General features: G+C 56.0%; 2 protein-coding genes across 6 annotated transcripts; one reads left to right on the forward strand and one right to left on the reverse strand.

Annotated features, from left to right (window-relative positions):
- Window positions 1-460: 460 nt before the first annotated feature.
- Window positions 461-2,406, reverse strand: JUNB (JunB proto-oncogene, AP-1 transcription factor subunit). The gene has a single exon (XM_081136574.1). The coding sequence runs from the start codon at window positions 2,114-2,116 to the stop codon at window positions 1,082-1,084; it is 1,035 nt and encodes a 344-aa protein (XP_080992700.1). The 5' UTR covers window positions 2,117-2,406; the 3' UTR covers window positions 461-1,081.
- A 10,914-nt stretch (window positions 2,407-13,320) lies between these two features.
- HOOK2 (hook microtubule tethering protein 2) lies at window positions 13,321-24,684 on the forward strand. 5 transcript variants are annotated; one of them, XM_081136581.1, is made up of 22 exons: window positions 13,321-13,480; window positions 13,995-14,080; window positions 14,150-14,222; window positions 15,131-15,181; window positions 15,295-15,427; window positions 15,510-15,577; window positions 15,939-16,001; window positions 16,312-16,392; window positions 16,488-16,648; window positions 16,735-16,875; window positions 18,028-18,229; window positions 18,595-18,705; window positions 18,804-18,891; window positions 19,263-19,332; window positions 20,016-20,153; window positions 20,277-20,364; window positions 20,562-20,596; window positions 22,835-22,917; window positions 22,998-23,101; window positions 23,322-23,432; window positions 23,501-23,572; window positions 23,653-24,684. In XM_081136581.1, exons 1-22 carry the CDS (start codon window positions 13,436-13,438, stop codon window positions 23,800-23,802), a joined length of 2,154 nt encoding a protein of 717 aa, XP_080992707.1. In that variant the 5' UTR covers window positions 13,321-13,435; the 3' UTR covers window positions 23,803-24,684. The 5 variants fall into 5 exon arrangements, with proteins under 5 accessions (XP_080992707.1, XP_080992708.1, XP_080992710.1 ...); XM_081136582.1 differs by having other exon boundaries at window positions 23,001-23,101; window positions 23,653-24,679; XM_081136584.1 differs by having other exon boundaries at window positions 23,001-23,101; window positions 23,516-23,572; window positions 23,653-24,679.
- The last annotated feature ends 1,292 nt before the right edge of the window (window positions 24,685-25,976 follow it).

Genomic DNA, 25,976 nt, shown 5'->3' on the forward strand with positions numbered 1-25,976 from the left:
GGGGTGCCAGCCAGAGATGGGAGGCTCTGGGGCGGCTCCCTGGACTCAGGAGCGAGACCCGCCCACCACGGACGCTCTGGACCCAGGCCTGGGGCTTTCCGGGCCCGGGCAGCCGCCTGCCTGGGAAAATCCCGGCCTCCTTCCGGGCGCCGGGGCCCTTGCCCGGCAGAGCGGGGGAGGGGATTCCCGGAATCTGCCCGGAGACCGCCGTCGCGTCACTGGACAGAATCCGCCCATATATGGGCAGCGCTTCCGTTTCGTCAGCAGGGAAAGCCCCGGCGTGCGCTGCAAGGCGGGACGGTGCCTGCGCACTGCGCGTACAGCCCCAGGCATCCTGCCCCCAGGTGTTGGGAGGCTGGACCGCGTCCCCGCCCTGGACTTTCCAACCCCCGGGATCAGGCAGCCAGAGGAGGGTCGGACACCCCGGCTGCGATCGAGAGATGCTTGGGCAGAGCTGGCGAGGTGAGACAGATACCGACGCGAGCCACAAACAGCAGCGGGGTGGGGGCATCCCACTACTCTCCTCCCCCCGCCCTCCGGGTTTGGAAAAAAAGACGACAGAAATTAATAAAGAACCTTTTTTTTTTACTTAAATAGATTCAATAAAAAGTCGGAACAACAAACGCACACACGCACACAAACACATCTTAAAATAAACTCTTTAGAGACCGTGTTCGTGTTTCTCCACAGTACGGTGCAGAGGGGGAGGGCAGGGGGCGAGGATCCCCTCCTCGGTGTCCCCGCGGGCTTGAGTACCGGGCAGCGGGGCCAGCTCCGCCGTGATCGCCCCCTCCTCCCCTCCCTGTTAAATACACAAATATATTATATTCAATATGAATCGAGTCCGTTTCCAGCAGAAAAACAAAAACAAACATGGAAGGGGCGGCTTGTAAACGTCGAGGTGGAAGGACTGGGCGCAGAGCGGGCGAGCGGGCGGGCGGGCAGGGATCCAGTGTGGTTTTCGGCGCCCCCATGCCCCGGGGCCCGTGCCCACCGCCTGCCCCCTCACCCTCTGATAGGCCTGCGCCCAGCCGTCCAGGCTGGGGTGGGTGGGGGGAATGTCCGAACGGGGAAGGGGTGCTCAGAAGGCGTGTCCCTTGACCCCTAGCAGCAGCTGGCAGCCGTTGCTGACGTGGGTCATGACCTTCTGTTTGAGCTGGGCCACCTGCTCCCGGAGGAGGCCCGCAGTGCTCGAGAGTCCCGCATTCTCGGCCTTGAGTGTCTTCACCTTGTCCTCCAGGCGCGCGATGCGCTCCAGCTTCCGCTTCCGGCACTTGGTGGCCGCCAGCCGGTTCCGCAGCCGCTTGCGCTCCACTTTGATGCGCTCCTGGTCTTCCATGTTGATGGGGGACACTGGCGGCGTGGCGTCGCGGCTGCGCGCCTCAGGCACGGTCTGCGGTTCCTCCTTGAAGGTGGAGGAGCCGCGGCCCAGGCCCAGCTGTGCCGGGTGGCCGCCGGCGAAGGGCGGCGCGTGTGGGAGGTAGCTGATGGTGGCCGTCGGGTACGAGCTGCCTGTCCCGACGGCGGCCCCTCCGCCTCCGGAGGGTGCAGAGGCAGGGGAATAGCTGCTGAGGTTGGTGTAGACAGGAGGCGGCTCCGGGCCAGCATAGACACCCCCGGGCCCCGCCGGGGGCCCCCCGCTGGCGCCCAGGGACACGTTGGGGGGCGTCACGTGGTTCATCTTGTGCAGGTCGTCCAGGGCTTTGACAAAGCCGTCGGCGAAACCCTCCTGCTCCTCGGTGACGACGCCCCCTGCACCTCCACCGCTGCCACCCCCGCGAGGGTAAAAGTACTGTCCCGGAGGCGTAGGCGTCGTCGTGATCACGCCGTTGCTGTTGGGGACGATCAGGCGCTCCAGCTCTGATGAGGCTAGCTTGAGCGACGCGCCTGTGTCCGAGCCCTGGCCGGAAAAGTAGCTGCCACCACCGCTGCCCTCTGGGCCGGGGCCCCTCGCCCCGGGTGCTTTCAGACCTCGGTAAGGGTCGGTCAGGTTGAGCGCCAGGCTGGGTTTCAGGAGTTTGTAGTCGTGTAGAGAGAGGCCGCCCGGGGCCCGGCCGTATCCCGCAGCTGCGTATGAATCGTCGTGGTAGAAGGGCTGTTCCATTTTAGTGCACATCCGGACGGCCCGGGCGGTCGGGGGGAGGGGGGGGTCCCTGCGGGGCCGCCCCGGGCCTCGCTGCTGCGAGCGGCGCGCTGTCCTCGGCGGTGGCTGGACTGGGTGTTTGGAAGCGCGGTCTTGGGGCTGACAACGGCCGAGGGAGGCCAGCCGGCCGCCGTGCGCGGAAGCTCTGTGCGGCTTCGCGAGTCCGAGTCCCTCTGCCCCGCTCTGGCGCGCTCTCTTTCTCGGTGTCGGTTCCCCGGGCTTCCCGCTCCCCGCTGGCTCCGACGCTGGCCTGCCGCGCTCAAAGTCCGGGCGGCTCAGCCGGAGCCATGCGCCTTTATACCGCGATTGTCAGCTGCGGAAGCGCTCTCTGATTGGCCGCCGCGCGAGCCGGGCCCTCGCGCCCCCCTCCTCGAGCGTGGGGAAGGGGAGGAGGCGGCTCGCGTCACTGTCAGGAAGCGCGTGTCCTTGTAAACAGCGGCCACGGGCTGGGTGGTTTGGCGAGGCTGCTGGGGGAGGGGCTCAAGGGATCTCGGGGGCGCACGAGGAAGGGGATTCTGGGACACAAGGGGAGGGACTCCTGGGAGGGCGATGAAACCCCTGGAGAACGAGATGAAGGACCCGAGGAACTGGTACAGAGCAAGTGTGTGTGTGGGGGGGAGGTGTCCCAAGTTATATACAGAAGGTCTGAGGGACTTGTAGTATCCGAGAGGGGCTGGAGGGCTGTGAATACTCTGGGAGACCCCATAAAAGAGAGATGGAAGGGTTAAGCAGGGTAAATGGGAGAGGGGTAAGGGGACCCCTGACTCAGAAATTAAATGTGGGTCCTGAATACAGAGGGGTTGAGGGACTGGAATTTTCATGGGAGGGACTGAACCCAAGAAAAGTGAAGAGTGGGAGTGTGTGTGAAAAGGTTATACGGAGAGGGGCTTGAGGGCCCATTATACAAGAAATAAGTAGGGGTCCTGGAGTCCATGGGAGAGGCTGAGGGTCCCCCATAAATGGGAAGGAGAATCTAGATATGCAGAAAGTGAATGAGAGTCTTGGGCTACACTGAGTTAGGGAAAATATATGGGGTAGGAGGAGACACTGTCACAGGTTGGGGGTCACTGGGGTCATCTGCGATGCTCTGACGAAGGAGAATGTGAAGGGTCGAGGCGCACTTTCAGAGCTGAGATGACAATGACAGAGGGTCCCTGGCTGAGACATTCGGGAAGGAAGGGTCTTTGAGGATCCTGAGGAACTGGACTGCTGGATCTTCCATGATTGGCGCCCCCTCTTGTGGGTGACCTCCAGGCGCCTGTATACTCTGTCCCCATCCCAAAGCCCTCCCCCAGTAACCCTGGGCTTGACCGACACCGCGTCAGCTCCTGGTGCCTGGACTCAGCCCGAAGGCCGGGGCGCGGTCGCCCAACCCCACTCCTTCCTTAGAAACAGGCCGGGGAAGAGCTCCGCGGCAGGAAGTGTGGCAACAGCCCTGGGGGAAGGAGCCCGGCCCTATCTCCGTCACTCGGATCCTACGGGACCTTGCACCCCGCCCTGGGTCGGGCCGGGTTCTGAGCCTCTGAAGAGGAACCTGGGCGCGGGACCCCGGTGGAGGCTGGGGTGCACCGAACACGCCCAGCCTCAGAGGCCTCCAGTTACAGTCCCCTCCCCAGCAATGGTTCAGCCCGCGGTGCCCACGGACGATCTAGGAGGCAGGCAGTCCGGGGACGATTCCATTAGCCCGACGAAGGGGGACGCACCGGGGAGCGGGTCCTTGTCGCCGTGGCAACAGGCGGGAGTTGGCGCTTGGCTGCCAGCCGGGCGGTCCCTGGAGTCTCTCCCCGACGCCCATATAAGGCTACAGGAAGGGGTGGGACCAGTGCTGTCCCGGGGTCCCCCAGACGGGTCTCGCCCGGGTCTGTGCCAGGTCCCAGGGCGTGTCCCGGCCCCCGACAGCTAGTCCCGACCAGCCCTGCCACCGCCCCCGGGGCCCCCACGGCCTCCTGGACTGGCCCCACCCAGTCGCTGTGGGGCTGCGTGTTGCCAGGCCGGGCCCGGGCCCGACCCAGCCTGGCAGGTCCCCGCCTGCCCGAGGGCCTGGGTCGGACTTCGCCCCTGGCCCGACGGGGCGCGGAGGGGGCGGGCCAATGCCTCCAGGCGTCCCTGGCGCCTGGGCTGGCCGGCAAGGCTGCCCCCTCCCTCCGGCGGAGTACTCATCCTTTCTGCGGGAAGACCTGGGTCCCTCCCCACAAGCAGAGGCTGGGGTGCCCCTACCTCACTCAGGTGGACAAGGACTCCTACTCCTGTTTTAGTCTGGGAGTTTGGTCAACCATCCAGAATACCTTGGTGGGGGTTCCCTCTCTCCCCTGGATATCTCTTTCATCTGATGGGACCTGAAAATCCAAGGGTTGAATCTTGAGGAACCCAGAGCTCCTACCCCAGTAAGGACTGGGTGGAGATTTAGGTGGTGAGGCTTCTAGCTAGACATAAGGTGGGACTTCCAGTTAAGATATGAGCCACTAGGACGAGAGATGAGAAGCTGAGCGGCTCTCTCAGAGAGAGGCCTCTATCTTCTTGAATGATGGAAGTTTCATTAGGGGAGAGAGATGCTGAGGGATGGGGCTAGCCAGACTTTGTAGGGGGAGAGAAGGAAAATGAAAGAGGTGAAAGAGAAACTGAGCTATGTGGGGGCAGGGGGAAGTCCAGAACAGTGGTTTTGGGGAGGAAGGTCCCATAGACGCTGGGGGCATCCCTGTCTTTGGTCTTTGGAGGTACTTGTGACCCCTGGGTGCCCCCTCCCCTCCTCCCCTAGCTTGAACTGCTCCCCTCCCCCGCCCCAGGCTCAAGGGAGATTCCAGCGGCCGCTGAGTCTGGCAGGCATGCTGCCAAGGCCTGTGTCTCCCGCCCATGCTAATAACTGCAGCTGACATCTGGCCGGGGCCCTGCGGGGGCGCAGTGGGCAGGGTTGGGGGGCTGGGCAGGTCTGGCTAGAGGGTAGCATCTCAGGAAGCCAACCTGTAGGTCCCACGGGCCAGGAGGCCACAGTGAGTCAGCCTTGGCCAGTGCTGAGGCTGGCCAGGCCAGGGAAGTCTTGGAGAGCTGCGAGGCTGGCCCAGAGTGGGTCGAGATGAAGGGAAAGGACCCAGCAAGGAAAAGTGGGTGTATGGGGGTGGGGGTCAGGGCAGTGAAAGATGGCCAGAGAGACAAACTGGGGGCAGGGTTAGCGTCATGCAGACAGACAGCAATGACACTTAAGATAGGCAAACAGACTGAGAAATAATAATTATTTTAATAGCTAACACTTACATGGCTCTTACCATGGACCAGACACTCTTCTAAGTGGTTTAAGTAGAGTAACTAATTGCCTGCTTCCAACCACCCAGCAAAATGCATGCTATGTATCCCCATTTAACAGATGAGAAAACTGAGGCACAGGAAGGTAAAGAACTTGCCTGATATCCCACAACTATTAAGTGCTGGAGATGTGTTATAACCTGAGCTGTCTAGTTCCAGAGCATTAGCCACTATACTGTGGATAATCACAGGCACAGAGGCTTTTATGTAGACCAACAGTATGCCAAGCTTTTCAGGCCCTTTCGAATAGGGTCTTCTTTAATCAGGAGAGAAATGGAGTTGGGCACATGGTGGAGGGGTGCTGGTGGGTGGGGAGACAGGCCAGCATTTGGAGTGGGGTTGGGTGGCTCCATGCATTCTGCAAGGGTGTTTGAGCAGGGGGTGGGGAACGGGCCAGCCAGGGAGGGCGGAGGCCCAACCCAGCTGGTACAGCCGGTTCCAGGCCCCTGCCAGTCTCACCCTTGTGGCCTGGGCACCACCCCCTCATGCCGCCCCACTGGCGCCAAGGCCCCCATGAGGAGGCTGTGAGGATAGCCCCCTCCCCCTCCTGCCCTGGGTGCCCAGATGCTGCTGGGGACTGCCCAGCCCTTGGGCTCCAGACCAGCATCTGGAGGAGGACTCCATGCCCAACCTTCCCCCACACCCAGGGACCTAGGGCCTGGGGTGGGGACAGGGTTAGGGGGAAGTTCACCTACCCCCACCCACGGGTCTCTCTGGGGCTTTCGACTTTGACGTGAGGGACTTCTCCTTCTTATAAATAGTCTGGTGACCCCCTCCCCCTTGGCCCCACTGACTGGTGGGGCCCTCACTAAGAAACTGGGCCGGGGGGCTGCAAGTGAGTCAGCCAATAGGCAAGCCAGGGCGAGAACTCACAAGTCATAGCACCCAACCTCCTGAGTCCCTGCCCCTGGGTGTGGACATGCAGCAGGGCAGGAAGAGGCTGAGAATCACAGAGGTCCTCCCCCAGGAACCCCTGACATGCCAGCTACCTCCCTCCCCCACCTCTGTAGTTTGAGGGTCCCTCACCCCCTCTGCTGGAGAGGAAGCTGCTGGGTTTTCTTGGAAGCAGGAAGGAGAGGCTGTCTCCTCAGGCTGACTCAGCTGGGCATGAGGGGAGTTTCCCATAAAACTACTTCTGTCTCCCCCCTTCTGCTGGTGAGGTCTTGGGGGGGCCTGGGCCTGGCTGAGATTCTGGGTGCCCCCTTTACAGGGGATGTGCTAAGATAAAAGGCCTACAGCTTACCAGGGACTGGGGCAGCTGAGCCAGGCCTCCCAGGAAGTGACAAATAGCAGGGAGGGAGGGAAGTTGGGAGTAATGTTTGGAGGGAAGTTCGGGGATATTTGGGGGATGGGGGGACAGAGACAGAGTGGGAAGCCCAGAGCTCTACAGTACCTCAGCATGGTCCAAGAGCATGTGTGTCTGGTCGCCTGTGGGTCTCCGTATGACTGGTCTGTCAGAGTGTGTGAGAATGTGTGAGGCCTGTCTCCTCAGTGCATGAGTCTGTGTGTTGGCCCAACCTTGCAGGGCTGTGCAGGGCCTGTCATATGGAGGGAGGGATGGTGGGTACGTGTGTATTGTCTATGGAATCAGTTGCATGTGGCTGGCCTATATGCATGTGTTGTTTTGGAGTTCATATGGCTAACCTATTCCTGTCTGGCATGTATATGTGTTTGTGCATGTGAGGTCCATGGCCTGCCTGTGTGAGGTCTGTGTGTGAGGTCTGTGGCTAGTGTGCGTATGTGTCTATGAGAGCTCTGGCTGGTGTGTGTGTATATTTGTGTCAGGGTGTCTTTGTGCCATTGTGTTTACAAATGTCTGACTGTGGCATGACTGGTGTGTGTGTGTGTTTATGTGAGTTTCATGGCTGGTCTGAAGTGTGTGTCTATGTGAACTCTGTGGCTGGTGTGTATGAGTACTAGTCAACAGGTTCTGTCAGGGTGTTTCTGTGCCAATGTGTTTATGAATATCTGACTATAGCCTGTCTGTGCCTCCCTGTGCTTGGTATGACTGGCCAGATCATGTGTGTGAATATGCCAGTTTGTCCTCTCCCATTTGTCCCATCTGTCAGGTAGTATATATCTGTAAGTCTTGGTGTCCCTTGGAGCCTTCTGAGTATGTGTACAACTGGCAAGGGGGATTTCTGTCATGGTATGTATGTGTCCTCTCCACCCATCTCGTCATAGGTTTATGTTTTTCCCTTTTGCTTCTGAGTATCTTTTTGAGTTTAAACACATCTTGCTAGTGTACGTGTGTATGTGTATGTGAGTGCATGTGCACATGTTGCTTTGTCTTGTGTGTCAGGTTCTGACAGTATGTGTCTGAACACCTCTCATACAACTCTGGAGGCGCTTGTGCTGAAAGTAACTGTCCCTCTCTCTGAGTCTGTCAACATGTATTCATTGCCTGCTTATGTCTGATGCACAGTCCTCTGTGTGTCTGTCCTGTGTGTTTCTGGCCTGTCACATTTGTCTCAGCATGCGTGTGACCATGCCACTGGATCAGCCAGGCTTTGTGCTTTCCTGAATGTCTCTCTGTGCTTGTGTGTGACATTATGTCCATCTTGCCTGTATGCCAAGTTGATTTATCCTTGTCACACACACCCGGCCTGCATGCTTCTGGCCTGTTGATGGCTTTGTGTGTTTGGCAGCTTTTCAGTATTGCTCCTGAGAGTCTGTCCTGCCACTGTGTCTGTATGAGACAGCCATTGCTGGGTCATCTTGCCCAGATGTGTGTCTGACCCTGTCACTGTGTCCCAGGTTAGCAGTCTCTCTGTGGCCAGGGGTTTGTGTGTCTGGACTGGCTCTCTCAGGGTGACTGTATGTGTACACTTCTTGCCACCCCCCCAAGTCTGGCCACCCTGGGCCATGTTTACTCTGCCCCTAGCTGACTTCTGCCCTGCCCCGGGAGAGGCTGACCCTCCCGTCTGGTCTGTCCAGCCAGCAGTCCACAGGATGTTCCCTAGACGCTGCCTCCGCCAACATCCCTTCCCTCGGGCCACCCTTGGGTCAGGACCCAGGAGTCCAGGGTAGCAGCGGGGGTGGGGCTGCAGCGTGGGGGCCTTGTCAGGGCCCCAGAATGAAGGTGGGGGGTGGGGAGGCGACAGGCCCAACAGGTTCTACCTCATTCCTGTCCCGCCTCTCACTTCCTGGGTGCTGGCCCAGGGCAGGGGGTGGACAGGATGAACCCCAAGGCCTCGTTGGAGTGCCTGGGTGGGGCAAGGCCTGCCTGGCAAGGACTTGTGCCTGCTAGACACCCTGACACTCAGGCCTGAGAGACAGGAGGAGCCTGGGTCCTTCTGTGGGCCAAGACCCTTTCCTGCTCCTGTGCCCAGTTCTCGATGCAGAGTCTCATCCATTACTCACCTAATCTTAAAGTCACTCTGAATTGGACATAATTATCCCTATTTTCAGATGGGGAAACTGAGACCTAGACAGCAATGAGAGCAGAGGCAGGATCTGAACCCAGCTCTTGGGTATGCTACCCAAGATCCCAGCCAGCTCACCAACCGCCTTCCCTTCTCTCTCTAAAAATGGTACATGTGTGGTGAAGTAAGAACCTAGGCCCCCAGGAGGCTTGGCTCAAGGGGGCGCCCAGCTTGCTCTGAGTCAAAAGGGGCCCCTGGATGAAATGAATAAGAAAACGGCTTTAACCGTTTCATTGCCACGACAGGCTCTGCCAAAACTTCCTGTGGGCTGTGGGGGGAGGGCCAAGGGCTGGGTTCCCGGAGGCCTGGGGAGGGGGAGGGGGCTGCCAATTCAGGGGTGGGGGAAACACCTCCAGTGACCTTGGGCTAGGGCCAGATAGGGGACGACATCGCCCCTGCCCCCTGGAGGGAAACACCCTCCTCCCCGAAGCAGGAGGTCCTTAGGATTTGGCTCTCAGCCCCCTCCCCTTTGAGGGGTCTGGGAGTCTGCAGTCCCCCTCCCCAGGGGCCTGAGTCACACAAGGGGAAAGCCGAGAGGGGTGAGTCATGTGGGCCGAAAAGGGCAGAAAAGGGGTAGCAAGGTCCGCTGCGGCCAGGGGACCACTGGGCCGGCCTGAGTCACGCAGGCCCTGGCCTCGCCGACCCCAACCCTCTTCCCTGGAGACCTGGAGAAGGAAGCGCCAGATCTACAGACGACGGAGCTGGAGGAAGAGCGAGAGGGGAGGAGAGGGGACATGAGCCCACCGGGAGGGAAGCTCCAGTTCCCATGGTAACTGGGGGGTGTCGCAGTTCGATGGGGGTTCCTCCCCGGGCAGGGACGGCCCCCAGGCGCTGGGGAAGCCCCCGCGCGCTCCATCGAGGGGCCACAGGTTTCAGGTCGGGCAGGAAGGGGTTAACAGCAGCCCCCTCCCGGATTTCACCCGCGCCCTAAGGCTTGGGTGGAGCTAGGCTCTGCCCGGAGCAGCGCCCCCGCACTCGCCCTCGCACGCGCGCACTCTGCTAGCCCATCCCCTGTTCCCCGAGCTCGCACGCAGGACCGCGTCGGGCTCCACGCACGCAGCCATCCCCGTCGTGTCTCACGTCACGCACGACGCACGCGCCCCCGCAGTCCGGGGAGGGCGCTTTCCCAGCAGAGCGGCAGGATGCAGTGAGCCTGGCACCCTCTGCGCGCGTCGTTTCCTCCACTGAGAGCTCTGTCCGGTGTGACTTTAATACGCTCCGCCACAAGGTCACAGACTCTCCAAGGCCCCACAGGGTTACACGGATACAGGATACACCTGCCACACGTTGGCAAAAACCTTCACTAGTCCAGCCAGTCCTGTAGCGAACGGGATAGGGTCACATGGGCACATACGGAGACCCAGGTCATGACACAGACACACCTGTTACCCACGGTTTGTGGTGGTGACACGGATAGGGCCATCTTCATACACAGGTGGCATATACAGACACTCTGATAAAGCCACACCATCAGCATCAAGACAAAGTAAGACACACAGTCTTGGGCATGAAGGTACATGACAGTCATGCTGTCACAGGGTCATCAGAAACAGGGCTCTCGAAGTAAAGTAGGGTCACAGAGACAAACCCAAAGGCCACATACAGGGACATCCATATTACTGTGGGGACATGGACGAACCAAGGACACATGACAGGGTCACACTGTCACGGAAAGACATGATGGATAGAAAGTAGGACACAGTCACACAGAAACACAACCTAAAGCCACACTGAGGTATTGATTGTCACATACTTCTCATACAAAGAAGGACATAGATATATAGACCCAAAGCAAGGTCTCATATAGAGAGCATGTGCCCCAGTCCCTGAGAGCCGCCCCCCCCCATCCCACACACCACCAAGTCACACAGAAATAGCCTGTTGCATAAATTCCCAGGGCCCCAAAACACTCCAAGACACAGATGGATACAGACTCCCCCCCCCCCATGATCATACAATCACAAACCTACTATCTCACACCTACGTAAATGTGAGCACACTTTACATGGACTCAGATACACAGACATGACGGGGGGGGGGGCAAAATGGGAATTTCTGGAGGGATGTCAGTGTCTGAAGTGCAGAGGGTCTGTCAGAGTCCCCCATGGTATGTGGCATGGTGTCCACCCTATGGCTGTAGTCAGCCCTGGGGGAAGGGCACCGTCTTTCAACTGCATGAACCCAGGATCCCCATCCCAGCCTTTATGACTGGGTCTCTGTCCAGATGTGAAGGCTGGAGGGTGCAGGCAGGGGGTCCAGCTGTGGCCGCAGGGAGGGGTTGAGTCACTCACTTCCCAGCAGTACTTCACAGGCTGGGCCCAGCTGTTCCTGGAAACAAGAGGGGGTGGGGTCCCCAAACCAGCTGGGGGCTGCTGGCCTAGACCTGTATAGTCTGTCCCTATGAAATGGGGGCCTCCAGACCATCCCCAAAATTTGGGGGGCTTCCTTTACCAAAAATGGGGGGTTGCATCCTTCCCCCAAATATAGAGTCCCTGCCCCCAAATGAGCGTTTTTGACCTTTTTCACGGAAGATACCAGGATCCCCCACCAGTTTGACTTGGTGTATCCCATAATAGCAATTACTGCTCTGATGACTGCTCTCTGCCAACACTGGAGCTTCCTTTTACCCCAAACATGAGATTCCTGCCGCCCCAAATGGAGGGTTGTGGCTCTTTCCCCAAATTGATGGCACCCAGACCTTTCTTTAAATATGGGGATTTAGGTCACTTGATATCTAGAACACCCATACTATCACAGAACAATTCAAGTCCATGTTTCAAATATTTGGATTCCCAGATTCCTCCTAAACATCAAGATCTCTGCGGCTTTTGAGAACATGGGGGACCCCAACCCAAATATTTGGTGATTCTAGTATGTCCCCAAACATTGGGCAGCCAGGTCCTCTCACAAATACTTCCACCCTCCATCCCCCATCCTTGTTCAGGAACAGCCCTACTTTCTGGCTCAACTTCCACTTCTACCCGGGGCCAGGATGGCCCCATTTCCCCCTATGGGCAGCACCCTCTCCTCCGGTGGGTGCAGGATGCGGAGCCAGCGGCAGTGGGTCCCACGCCCTCCGGAAGGTAGCCCAGTCCGGAAGCCAGCACTGCCGGCCGACCCTAGTCCCCTTCCCCCTTGGTACCCCTCCCACCCCGCTCCCTGGGGCTGGAGGCTGAAAACGACGTGCGAAGGGGGTGTAGGGGTGTAGATCAGCCTCCGTGGCCCCCGAGTGCGTGCGTGCTGCTGCGCATCTGAGTGGGCTGTAACCGCGTGTCGGGTGGCAGAGTGACTGTGTGAAGCGGCGTGGGGACTGTGGTCATTGTGCCTACCCCGCTCTGGGGCGGGGTTGGTGGAGTCAGACTCTGGGTTGGAGAGATCAGCGTCCCTCCCCTCAGACCTAAACCCACCCCCAATGCCGAGCTCGCCCCTCCCTCCGGGTACAGCTAATGACCTCTAATTACTGCTCATTAAGAAGCGCGCCCCTTGGGGGAGGGGCTGCCGGAGTACTCAGGCGTCGATGGGCTTGGGCTTGGGCTTGGGCTTGGGCTTGGGCTTTACCACTCCTTCTAAAGTCAAGTGCACCCAGGACCTGTGTTTCTTCTCCTGTGAACTGGGAATTAAAACACCACTTGCCACTTAGAGTCCGGGGAAGATCTCAGCTGCTTACATATTTAAATTGCGAAGCGCAAGGACTGTATACTGTAGGCACTCAATAAATTGTGACTGCGATTTTATTAACTGCGCTTTTTATCTTTTTCATTTGAGCCCCCTCCACCACCCCCGCGGGGTCTCAGATTGGATTCACGCCCTTCCCTGTAGCCTGCGTTCCTGCGGTCTGAGCGCCCCCTGCTGGGCCTCGGGGACCCGGCGGCCAGGTCTGGGCACTGAGACAGGAGGAGGGGCTCGGGAAGGGGAAGGCGCTGGGAAAGCTCAGTGGAGGACGGATCCAGGCTGGGCAAGTGTGTCTGTCTATCACCCAGGACATATGTCTGGCTGATTCATCCTGTCCTTGACCTAGGACCAAATCCATGTCTCCTTATCTTACCCCGGGGCAAGACTCCCAAGTCACCACCATGAAGGCAGACCCCTTTAGGATTCCCCCCTCCAAGTCCAAAGAATGTGTAATGGCCTGCCCTTTCCCCGCGCAAAGGCTCCGATTATAAGGTGATTAGACAGCAGAATTTCTTTCAGCCGAAGGGAAGAGACGTGAATGCGCCTGTATGACAGGGTGCGGTAGTTCGCCTCAGTTGCAGAGGAATGATCCTGAGGTCCCCCCTACCTCCCCCAAAAGAGCCGGGGGAGGCGGGAAGCCCAAGGTTGGCCCAGACTGACCCCTAGCGGTAGGCCGGGCGCCCGAACAGTGCCTGGATCCAAGATGGCAGCACAGGAGGCCTGAGAGGGCTCCAGGGGCAGATCACGTGTCGAGGGCGGGGCCTGCGCCTAGGGGGCGGGGCGGGGCGGCGCTCTAGGCCGAGCGGGAGGTCGAGGTTGCGGGTGCTCGCTGGTGGCGGATCTGGAGGTGGCTGCGGTGGCGGGGCTCCGCGCCCGGGGTCGAATCCGATCGGGAGCCATGAGCGTGGACAAGGCCGAGCTATGTGGGTCCCTGTTCATATGGGTAGGTCAGAGGTGGGGTCAGGGACAGGTGTGCGCCCGTTCTTCTCGCTCGGGAGCCCCGGCCTTGGTTCGGTTCACCTTTCGTTCGTCCTGGGGCTGGGAGGAGGAAGGGGGTCGTCGGCTTGCTGGGCCGTTGGACTCTGGCCTGAGCACCCGCCTCTGTCACGTAGAAGGTCTGCGTGGACGGAACAGGTGAGGTCCCGCCCCTTTGTGGCTGGGTCACGTGGGGCGAGGGCACAGGTGAGCTGGCCTCGTGACGCGTCGCCTGTGGGGACCAGGTGATTTTGTTCCGCCCTGGCCTGGTCGAGCGAGGTTTGTGGGACAGAGGTGAAGTGAGGCCACGCCCCCTCCGGTCCCAGGTGAGCAGAGGTCACTCCCCCAGGAGCTGGCTAGCCGTCCAGCCGTTCAAGTTTAACCATGTGAAGTTGCTGCCGGCCAGAAAATTCTGCAAAAGGGGAGTGGTTCCGTGATCCCAGGCCCTGATGCTGCCCCTTGTGCTTTCCTCTTCCCCACAGTTGCAGACGTTCCCTGTCCCATGCCCCTGTTCCAGCCCCCAGGACCTGAGCAGTGGCCTGGCCATAGCCTATGTGCTGAACCAGATGTGAGTGAGGCTGAGGGGGAGGGTCCCAAAAAGGTCCCCCAGCAGCTCATCCCACCTTCTCACCCCCAGAGACCCTTCCTGGTTCAGCGAGGCCTGGCTCCAGCCCATCTCAGAGGATCCAGGTCCCAACTGGAGGCTGAAGGTGACAGGTGGACTTCATTGGGGGACAGACTGGTACAGAGATGATCAGGGAAGGGTCAGCTAGGCATATTTCCTGGGTGACAGACAGACAGACCTGGTTATGAAGAGGGACAGATGTCTGGTGATCAGCCAACTATTTATTCTTCCATTCATCTATGGAGCAGGCCTGAGCGTGCAACAAGGGGTAACAAAACCTGCATGCACAAACATAAATGTTGACTTCCAATGGCAATACATTGTATGAAGACAATAAAGCAGGCCAGGAGTGAGAACAACTGGGGGTCAGGGGACAGTTACTCCATCTAAGATTTGGAGGAATGGTATTCCAGGCTAGGGAACAGCAAATGCAAAGGCCCTGAGTTGGGAATAAGCTTGGTGTGATCAAGGAATGGCAGAGGAGTCTGAACAGAAAGTGAAGGAATGAGATATGAGGTCATCAGGGGCCTGACAGTCTGGGGCAGGGAGGTGGATTCTATTTTAGGTGCTATGCAAAGTCAAGGAAAGGTTTTAGCAGAGGAAAGACATAACCTGGCTTGGGCTTGAAAAAGCTCCCCTTGACTGCTTGGAGAGGAAAGGAGAGTGGAAGCTGAGACAGGGCTGGTGCAGTAATCCAGGGGAGAGATAACAGTGGCTAGGGCCAAAAGGTGGTGGGGCAGGTGGTGAGAAGTGATTGAATTCTGGGGACATGTGAACAAGATCAGCAGGATAAAAACAGCAGGAAGACAGCCAGATCAGGCCTAGGAGAGGGGACATTCAGACAGAGAATGAGGCCAAACAGGATGAGATGATCAGGGATTGGCAGGGGAGGTGGGGGAAAAATGGATGGGGTAGATCGATTCAGGGTGAGGGCTGCCTGGCCCCTTTTGGGGGGCTCTGGGACTCTGGACACAATTCCTTGCCTCTCCTCAGGTCAGCAATCTGAAGACAATCTTACAGAGCCTGGTGGAGTATTCCCAGGATGTGAGTAACTGTAAAGGGATTTAGAGGGTTGTATTGGGAGGAGGAGAGGAGTATGTGAGCCCCTGACACACACACACACACATACCCCCACTCCTCCTCCCACCTATCCTCAGGTCCTAGGACATCCCATTTTGGAGCAGCACCTCCCAGATGTGAGACTCATTGGCCAGTTCTCAGACCCTGGAGAGCTCGGCAAGCTGCTTCAGCTGGTGCTGGGCTGTGCCATCAGTTGCGAGAAAAAGCAGGGTATGGGGGTTAGGGGGTCCCTAGGGGAAGACCCGAGGAAATTCTCCTCCCCAATCTCAATCTCCTCAAACTTGACCCCCAGAGCACATCCAGAGAATTATGATGCTGGAAGAATCAGTTCAGCATGTGGTGATGGAAGCCATCCAGGAGGTAGGTGGGGATGCCCAATGTGGCAAGGAGCTGCAGGGGAGGGGACATCTCTAGGCAGAGGCAACTGGACCTAGGTTCTGCCTTGGTAAGTTCTGGGCTTTGCTTGGAACTCAGTTGGCCAGATTTCCCTGTCTCATGTCTGCCAGCTCCTCCCAGCTCTAAGTCACAGTCTAGCTCTAAGTCATAATCAAAGGACCCATGTGCTGGACCCATGGCAGGAGGGCAGCCTTCAGGCTGGGGTTTAGGGAGAAATGGCTTTGGGGACAGGAGGATGGAGAGGTTCTCAGGCTGGATCACAGAAGCCTTGAAGGCTGCCCTCAGAGGGCCCAGCTCATCTCAGTTCCACCCCATTTCCCTCCAGCTCATGACCAAAGACATCCCAGATGCCTTGTCACAGGAGACATATGGGAACTTTGACAGCCAGGTAAGGGGTGGGGCATCTGGTCAGGGTCCCAACACCGTTACTGATTCTTGGGGCTGCCTAAGTAGGCGGGGCTTGTCTTTAAGCCTGAAAACCACCACATCCCTCAGGGACCTAGCCTCTTTTCTTGCTACGTACCCAGGTTTCCTGAATGACCTTCCTCCAGTACCCTGGGGTCCCAGCTTTCTCTTAGATCCTGAGGGTTTCTTGAATCCCTCCTCTCTGTCCCTAGAGATCCCGGCCTCCTTCCCACAGTCTCCTCCCCTCGATTCCTGAGTTCCTTTTCCCTCCCCACCCTCACCTCTCTCATCAGTCCCGCAGGTACTACTTCCTGAGTGAGGAGGCTGATGAGGGGGATGAGCTGCGGCAGCGCTGTCTGGACCTGGAGCGGCAGGTGGGGCTGAAGTGGGGGGACCACAGGTGTTTCCAGGGCAGGGTTACCTGCATAGGCCCCTCTCAGCTCTAGCTCACTGCACCCCCTGCCCACAGCTGGTGCTTCTGTCAGAGGAGAAGCAGGGCCTGGCACAGGAGAACGCAGTGCTGCGGCAGCGGATGGGCCAGCCGGAGGGCGAGGTCACCATGGGCCTCACTACCAAGAAGCTGCTGCTGCTACAGTCCCAGCTGGAGCAGCTACAGGAAGAGAACTTCAGGTGTGGGCTGCTGGGGTTGGGGCCAGGCAGACAGGGGGTTGGGGTGGGTGTGGTCCCCTCATGTGTCCACTCCCATGCCCCTCCAGGCTGGAGAACAGCAGGGAGGATGATCATCTGCGATGCCTGGAGCTAGAGCGGGAGGTCACTGAGCTGCAGCAGCGGAACCAGGCGCTGACCAGCCTGGCCCAGGAGGCTCAGGCCCTGAAGGATGAGATGGATGAGCTGCGGTGAGTGGTGGGTCCCTGGGTCCACACCACACACCCCATTGCCAGAGTGCCCCTCTGATGCCACAGTACCTCTGTAACCTTGAAATGCCCAGTAGACCCCCATAATGCTCTCTAGACTCCACAATGCCATCCTGAACCCCACTTCACTGTTCTGGACTCTACCACGTCCACTGGATACCACCAAGCCCCCTGTATCCGCAGTGTCCCCCAGGACCCACCCAGTGTCCCTCTGTTATGCCACATTGTATCTCCCAGACCTCATAGCATCCCTGTGACCACAGCAATCCCAAGGCCCCCCACAATGCTCCCCAGACCCCACTGCATCATCTTGGGTCTTATCTTATTTTTATTTTTTAGAGAGAGAGGGAGAGAAACATCAATTTTTGTTATTCTACTCATTCATGCATTCACTGGTTGACTCTTGTATGTGTCCTGACCAGGGATCGAACCCAAAACCTTGGCACATCAGGACAATGCTATAACCAACTGAGCCATCTGGCCAGGGCTTCCCCCCACCCCCATTCTGGGTCTTATCATGCCTCAGGATCCCATGGTGCCCTACAGGACCCCACAGTGTAGTAACCTTGCCATCCCTTGTAATCCCCACTGTACCCCCAATGACATGATTCTACCTGACTCCACAGTATCCTGGCAACTCCAAAGTGCTTAGTGGGCCCCCACAGCACTCACTCCCTTGACTTCATTGTGCCTTCTGTAACCTTAAAGGGCTCTGCTGTGACCCTAGTGCATCTCTGTAATGTTAGAGTTCAAATACCCCATAGTGCTCTGGCCCCAAAGCTCCCCCATGATCCCACCATCGCCTCTGTAACCACAGTGCTCACATCAACCCTACCTCATGACTCCAAAGTATCCTTGGGGGCTCCATAATCCCTCTGGGCCCCCATCATTTTCCCTGTAACTCCATAGCCTTTCTGTGTCCCCACAGTGCCACCCTGGAGCATCCCTGATTATGACCCTGGCTAGCATTGACACTTAGGCTCACTTTATGCCCCCTAATAACCCCCAACAGCACTAGGCCCAGGCTGACCATGACTTCAAGACCCACCATCTCTAACTCAAATGCCCCCAGGCTGACATGCTAAACCCTGACTTCAGACCCTAGCCACCTCTCTCCACTTGCTCCCACCCCAGGCAGTCCTCCGAGCGTGCTGGTCAGCTAGAGGCCACACTGAGCAGCTGCCGGAGCCGCCTCGGGGAGCTCAGGGAGCTGCGGAGGCAGGTGCGGCAGCTGGAGGAGCGCAACGCTGGACATGCGGAGCGCACACGGCAGCTAGAGGACGAGCTGCGCAGGGCTGGCTCTCTGCGCGCCCAGCTGGAGGTGCAACGGCGGCAGGTGCAGCAGGGTCTGGGGTACTGGGGTACTGGGGAGCCTGGGAACAGGTTGAGGGGCCCTCATGGCTCACTCCATTCACTTTGGGGACCCTCGAATGGTGTGGAGGCCCTCAGAGATGAGCACTCTCATATATATATATATATATATATATATATATATATATATATATATGAGATACATATATATATATATATATATCATGCCTTTTAGGCATGCCAGCTGCTCTCTAGGTTTTAGGTCATGCTCCTTAAGCTCAGCCCCTCCAATTCTTTGAGTCTGGGTCCTCTGGCTCTGCCCCTTCACCTTGAACTCAGTCTCTGCCCCTCTTTCCCACTCTGCCATCCTTATACCTCCCCTCTCTTCAGGTTCAGGAACTACAGGACCAGCGGCAGGAGGAGGCCATGAAGGCTGAGAAATGGCTATTTGAGTGTCGCAATCTAGAAGAAAAGTATGAGTCAGTGACAAAGGAGAAGGAGGTGAGGCTGAGGTCCCACCATCCAAGCTCCACCCTGCCCACCGTGGGGTAGCCCGCTCGAGTGGGCCTGAAGTGGTGTCTTGCACCCCTTCCCTCCAGCGGCTTTTGGCTGAGCGGGACTCACTGCGGGAGGCCAATGAGGAGCTGCGCTGTGCCCAGCTGCAACCTCGGGGACCAACCCAGGCCGGTGAGTTTGGGGCCCATCCCAGGATCCTGGGGGGGGAGGGGGAAGGTGTGGCCTGGGGTGCTGTTGGGGCAGGCAGAAAAGGCAGTATCTCAAGGCTTGTCTAGGCTGGGAGCAGAGCTAGGTCCTGCTGGAAGGACACTAGAGGGGAAAGGTTATAAGGGCTGACAGAAGTCAGGAGCTATCCTCCTGAGCTCAGGGTGGGCCAAGCAAAGATCATGGCTCCTCAGCAGGCAGGGGGTGTGGGTGGGGGCTTATGTCAAGCCAAGCTTTTGTCTGCACTTGAGCCCTCAAAGATGATTCTTAGAAAGAGGACCCTAAGTATAGGAGCGGAGGCCATGCAGCTACCTGAAAACTTTTCTCACATTCTCCAGACCCCTCACTGGATCCCACCTCACCGGCTGTGGAAAACTTAGCAGCGGAGATCCTACCTGCAGAGCTCAGGTATTCTGGGGTCACTCAGAATTTTGGCCCCACCCTGGCTTGCCAGTGCCCACCCTCAGCCCTGTCTCCAGTGCAGGCACCTACCATAGCCCAGCCAGCTTGGCTCAGTTCTCAAGCGTAGGTTCCCAAATCCTAGCTGGGCTCCTAGGCCCACCCACTCCTAATTCTGTTCTTACCTGGCTGGGGCTCTAGCCCTATTGGTGGCTTGCCTCTCCAGGATCCATTCTCAGTGCACAAGTTAGGTCCAGCTCATCTGGCTCCACTAGCTATGCAGAAATCCTAGGCCCCAGTCCTGCCCATATTGGGTTCTGCCCCCAGAGCACAATCCTGTCTTAATTTAGCTCCTGTTAGATTCAATGCCCTGGGCCCTGCCCAGATAGGCTCTCCCATCCCAGCTCTTCCCATTCCTGTGTCTTCCTTTTCCACAGCCCCTTCCCTAAGTGTTTAAGCTAGTTCCTCGATCCCCTCCCTAGCCTGGTACCACCCTGAGGTCCAGCTCATAGCCCTGCCCACTTTGGTCCCTAGAGCTCTGCTCACCACACCTAGGCCCTGTCCCCAGGACTCTAGTCCTACCACAGGGTCTGGCTGGGCTCTTCCCCAGAGCTCTATCCCTTTCCTAGTCACCTCCGCCAGGCCTGCAGGGTGACTAGTCCTTGACCTGTTCTATTCCCTCGGGTCCTCAGGGAGACGCTCCTGCAGCTTCAGCTGGAGAACAAGCGTCTGTGCCAGCAGGAGGCAGCCGACAGAGAGCGGCAGGGGGAACTGCAGCGCCACCTGGAGGAGGCCAACCGCGCACGCCACCGGCTGGAGACAGAGCACAGGTGAGGAATGCGTGGAGGAGGGTGGTAGAGGCTGGCGGGGGTAGGAAGCCAGGGGCATGGTGGCGTGGAGACTGGCTGGTCCGAGGCCTGGAGCAGGCGCTGAGCAGCTGCCTACCTCCGCAGGCTGAACCAACAACAGCTATTGGATCTGCGGGTCCAGGTGGAGGACCTACAGAAGGCACTGCAGGAGCGGGAGGGCAAGACTGAGGACGTGAGTGTCCACCTCCTTCCTGCCTGGCTCTCCCTCCTGCCCCTCAATGACCCTCTTTTCTTTCCCCACTTGCTGCCCGATGCCCCATGCAGTCCATTGTAAGTACCATGGGCCTGGGGTGACACCCCTACCCTCACCCAGGAAAAGTATTGGGACCTCTTGACACTCACTCACCCCATGCCTCTTCTCTCCCACAGCCCGCCCTACTGAAGAGGAAGCTAGAAGAACATCTGTGAGTCCCAGAGGGGATGGCACTCCCAGTGGTGTGGGAGGCTGGGGCAAAGATATGGTGGATGGGGAGGTGTCCATGGAGAGTCATTTGTGAGGAGAGCAAGTCAGCGGAAAAACAGACTGAAGGGCCCTAGCAGTCTTGGCTCAGTGGTTAGAGTGTCCCACTATGGACCGAAGGGTCCCAGTTGGATTCCTACCAAGGGCAGGTATCTCAGTTGCAGGCCTCAATCCCCCACCCTGGTCGGGGTGCATTCAGGAGGCATATGTCTCTGTCTCTCTCTCCCACTCTCTCTGAAAAGCAATGGAAAAAGTATCCTCCTGTGAGGATTAAAAAAAATTAAAATAACAAAAACAAAACAGACTGAAGGTTCAGATCTAGTGGGGTCTTTACTGGGGAAACAGTAACGACTGTTTTGGAGAAGCAGTGAGGGAGGCACAGAAGGAATTTCATCAAGGTGGTCTCACTTTGCTGAAAATGATAGTCACCATTTTTCTTTTTACATTGTTAAAAAAGAAACTGTTTTAGATAGTGATTATGTTTATAGTTTAAAAACCAGAATGTATACCTCTAGTGCCCCCCCCATTGTCTGTTTCCACCCTACTCCACCCTGCTCTACCCCCATTCCTATTAGTTTTTTATGGAAATCCCTCCAGAGGATTTTTTTTCTTTTCTTTTTTCAATTACAGTTTACAATATTATTTTGTATTAGTTTCAGGTATACAGCATAGTGGTACAAACATTTATTTTACAAAGCATTTTCCCACTCAAGAGTTTTAATTTTTATTTATTTAAAATTTTAGTTTGTTTTTATTGATTTCAGAGAGAGGAAGGGAGAGGGAGAGAGATAGAAGCATCAGTGATGAGAGAGAGTCATTGATGGGCTGCCTCCTGCACAACCTCTACTGGGGATCAAGCCCCAACCTGGGCATATGCCCTGACTAGGAATTGAACCATGACCTCCTGGTTCATAGTTCGATGTTCAATCATTGAGCCACACTGGCCAGGCCCACTCAAGAGTTTTTAAAGTAAATACAAATAAATATAAATATAGATTATAATTATCATTACTTATTTACCCAAAAAGTAGTAGAATATGTGCTAGCCTGTACTTGCGTTTCCTACTTAAGATGACAGGGAAACTTCTCCAAATAAATAATCATTATTTTTTATAAATATAGCAGCCTGGCCCTAGCCAGGTGGCTCAGTTGATTGGAGTGTCGTCCCATGCACCAAAAGGTTTCTGGTTCGATTCCCAGTTGCGGTGTTTATGGGTAACAACTGACCGATGTTTCTCTCTTGCATCAGTGTTTCTCTCTCCCCTTCCTCTCTCTCTAAACTCAATAAAAATATCTTTGCGTGAGGATAAAAAAACACATATATAGCAGCCTGTGTCACCTGGGGTTCCTTGGGGAATCTAGGCCTTACCAAAAATGATTTGGATGGTTTTCTCATCTGGCCAAGAATGGAATGTAGCTGAGGCTGAACCAGAGCACAGAAAAAGTTATTTCCTTACAGAGGCTGAATACCTGGAGGCATTAGGGCTTAATTCTCCTATAGAATTCTGGTCCAGAAGGGTTGGTCTATAGCATTTTTTGTGAATATCATAATGTATTTAACTCAATCTTCCTAGATATTTGCACTTTCAAACAGAGCAACCAAGTGTAAAACTTTGCATATGCATCATTTCACTTGTGTGCAAATATAACACAAAAGTGGAATTGGGGGCTCAGAGGGGACATGCCTTTGTAATTTTAGTGGATGTAGCTATTAGATGTTATATTATGTTTCATGTTCAATGCACAATAATAGTGTAACCTACAGGGACTGTTATCAAATCGTTTGTGTTTTGCACAGTGGCAAAGGGCACTAAACCTAGGTACAGCTTCTAGTTTGCATTTCCTTTTGTTATAAGAGATTTGCATTCTAGAAAGATAACTGGCTGCTGGGTGCAGAATGGAACTGAGGGGTAGAGAGTAGAAGAGGCTGGCTACAGGTGGTGGTGGCTGGATCATCAGCATGGGAGCTGTGAAGTAAGAGAAGTGGATAGATGGGGGGCTGGTCCAAGGGCCACCTGACTAGGGGTCTGGAGGGTTGTGGCTCTGGTGGCAGAGGAGGTGGTGAGGCCAGAGTACAAAGCCTCTGTGCTTGGGAGGCAGGCAGAGAGGTCTCTGTAGCCATACAGGGGCACTTCTAGGAATGCCTTGGTTACCACCACTGCTGCTTGTCCTCTGCCCACAGGCAGAAGCTGCATGAAGCGGATCTAGAGCTGCAGCGGAAGCGGGAGTACATTGAGGAGCTGGAGCCACCCACCGACAGCAGCAGTGAGCAATGTTTGGCAGCCAGATGGGTAGGGGGAGACCTGAGCTTGGCGTGGAGCTGAGGGGCCATCTTGTTCCCCCAGCAGATCGGCGTATCGAAGAGCTTCAGGACAGCCTGCAGAAGAAGGACGCAGACTTGCGGGCCATGGAGGAGCGGTACCGCCGCTATGTGGACAAGGCACGCACGGTGAGGGTGCTGAGTGACCTCCTGCTCAGGCTATTGCCTCCCTTTGGGTCACACCTCCCACCAGTTTGCACATTTCTGCCCCCAACACCTAAGCCTGTCATACCCCATCATGTCACAGACGTCTACACCATGGCCATCACTTGCCACACTTAACACACCCCGATGGGTCAAACAACCTGTGAAGCCAAAGTCATCTTGGCTGTGTCTTCCCCACCCCTAGGTCATACAGACCTCAGGACCAAAGCAGCGGCCACCTGGGGGAGTGCTTCCAGAACTCCATACCTTGAGGACGAAGCTCCGGGAGCGGGAAGTCCGAATCCGACACCTGGAGGTGGGTGCCTTCATCCCTTCTCACTACCCCCAGCATATCCAGGCCCTTGACAGTTGCATCCTTGACAGATGGACTTTGAAAAGAATCGAAGTCAGCGGGAACAGGAAGAAAAGCTACTCATCAGTGCCTGGTATAATATGGTGAGTGCACTAGCACCAGGGCTGGAGTGTTGGGGGCATTCCTTGGGCTCACCTGATGTCAACCACACCCCTCCCTCCAGGGCATGGCCTTGCAGCAGCGAGCAGGGGAAGAACGGGCACCTGCCCATGCTCAGTCATTCCTGGCCCAGCAGCGGCTGGCGACCAACGCTCGCCGTGGACCCCTGGGACGCCTAGCATCCCTGAACATGCGCCCCAATGACAAGCACTGATGGGCCTCAGGATCCTGCCACCTGCCCAGCCAGGCTTAATCCACCCTAGGTTCCCTCAACTTCCCTGGGACCCAGCATCATGCCTGGGTCAGCTGCTCAACATCCTTGAGGTCTTGACCTGTGCCTTTTGCTTTCCCAGATGAGACAAGAGTGCAGGACAGGGTGGGAGGCAGGTATGGGTCTGTTCTTTTTGGCAATGTGATTCTTATCCTTAATATTCTCCCTGAGGTTAATGAGCTGCCAGGGTAGAAAGAGTGATTTTATATTTGAGAAGAAAAATAATAAAGTCTTTCAATCTGCTCTGGCTGGACTTTGGGCACTGAGGTGAGGGAGAGAAGATGGGCCCGGGACTTAGACCACTGCTTTTAAGAAAGGCCTGGCTTGTGGTCTTACTAAAGTGTGAGTGACAGATAGTACCCAGGGAGAGGTGAGAGTCATATTTGCATTTGTGTAATTGTGCATGTGTGGTGATTTTAAAGAAACTTCAGACAAAAATCCCTGCTTTATGAAGCTGTTATTTCCAATGAAGGGAGATGGACAATAAAGGAAATAGATAAAAGTTTTATGTGAGAAGTTCAATAGAGAAAAATATAGCAGACAAGTTATGGGGGTACAAGAAGTGGATTTGGAAGGGCTATTAAAAACTTTTTAATGCCCAGTTGGGCGTGGCTCAGCAGGTTGAGCCTCAACCTAGGATCCAGGCGATCGGGGTTCGATTCCCGGTCAGGGCACATGCCCAGGTTGCGGGCTCGATCCCCAGTCGGGTGTGTGCAGGAGGCAGCCAATCAATGACTCTCTCATCATTGATGTTTCTATCTCTCTCTCTTCCTCTCCTTTCTTCTCTCTAAAATCAATAAAGTTATTTTTTTTTAAAGTTTTTTATAAGAATTTATTTGAGCCAAATTGACAACATGATGGGGAGCAAGATCTCAAATGCTCCAAGAATTGGTGATTGTTAATAAAAGGCTTAAGCAGAGGCCTGAAGGAGAAGAGGGAGGGGCCATGTAGGTATCTGGGGAAGAGCAATCCAGCCAGAGGGAAAAGCGTGTGCAAAGGCCCTGAGATGAGACCTTGCTTGGTGGGTTAAAGGGACAGTGTGGAGTGAGTGAGGAGAAGGAGGAGACGAGGGCAGGGAGGTTGTTCAGGGCCTTGTGAGCTACAGGGAAGACTTTAGCTTTTATTCTAAGTGAGGTGGGAGTCATGGAGGGTTCTAAGCAAAGGGATGTTACCTGATTCAAGTGTTCATAGGCTCCCTTTGGCTGCTGTAGGAGGAATTGACTGGTTAAGGCTGGGGCTGGGAGACTAGGGCAGAGGTCACTAGTCTAGCTGGGTGGATCATGACAATGGGGGATCTAGCCGCCAAGGTGGGGACCCTAAGGAAGGAGAAACGGTTGAAATCTGGATACAACTTGAAGATCAAGTCAATGAGATTTGCTGCTGGGTTGATGTGGAGGGGGCTAGAGAGAAAGGAGTTGAAGATTGCTCTAGGTTTTGGCCTTGTCATCTGGAATGACAAAGCCAACAGAGAGGTTGGGGAGTCAATAAGGAACTGATTCAGGAACATGTTATGTCCGAGATGCCTGGGAAATCTCTACATGGAGACATTGAGAAGACAGTTGAATCTATGGGTCTAGAGAGAGGGGAGGGATCCTGGCTGGACTTCTAAATACAGAAGCCATCAGCATATGACTGAATTAAAAGGGTATCTGAGAATTCAGGGACTTGGGGTGGAGAGGTTGCTTGCAGAATCATAAATAATCAAGGCTGGCAGGAGGAAGCTGTGGTCGTGGGACTGTGGTTGGTACATTAATGAATGAGTAAAGTTGTGAGCACTTATGGGGCCATTTTAGAAAGCAGAGTTTGAGAAGAAGTGGGCAGGGTATTATGAGATAACCTGGAAAATTACTCAAATCTGACTTAGCATGATGCCTGGCAGGAGAAATCAGGCTAACAGCATATGAGTAGAAACCACTAACATTTTATTGAGCACCTATTATGTACCAAACACTTTAAAGCTGTTATTTCATTCCCATCCTCACAACTCAAAGAGGTAGGCATTCACATCTCCATTATAAGGAAATAACAAAGGCAGGACACACTGATAGAAGCCTCTCAGGCAATGGGAGTGGGAAGTAGAGTTGGTAGGAAGGATGAGCTGCTCAAGGCAGCTGGAA

The sequence above is a fragment of the Miniopterus schreibersii genome, assembly GCF_964146895.1.
Source record: "Miniopterus schreibersii genome assembly, chromosome: 4".
Classification (NCBI taxonomy): domain Eukaryota; kingdom Metazoa; phylum Chordata; class Mammalia; order Chiroptera; family Miniopteridae; genus Miniopterus; species Miniopterus schreibersii.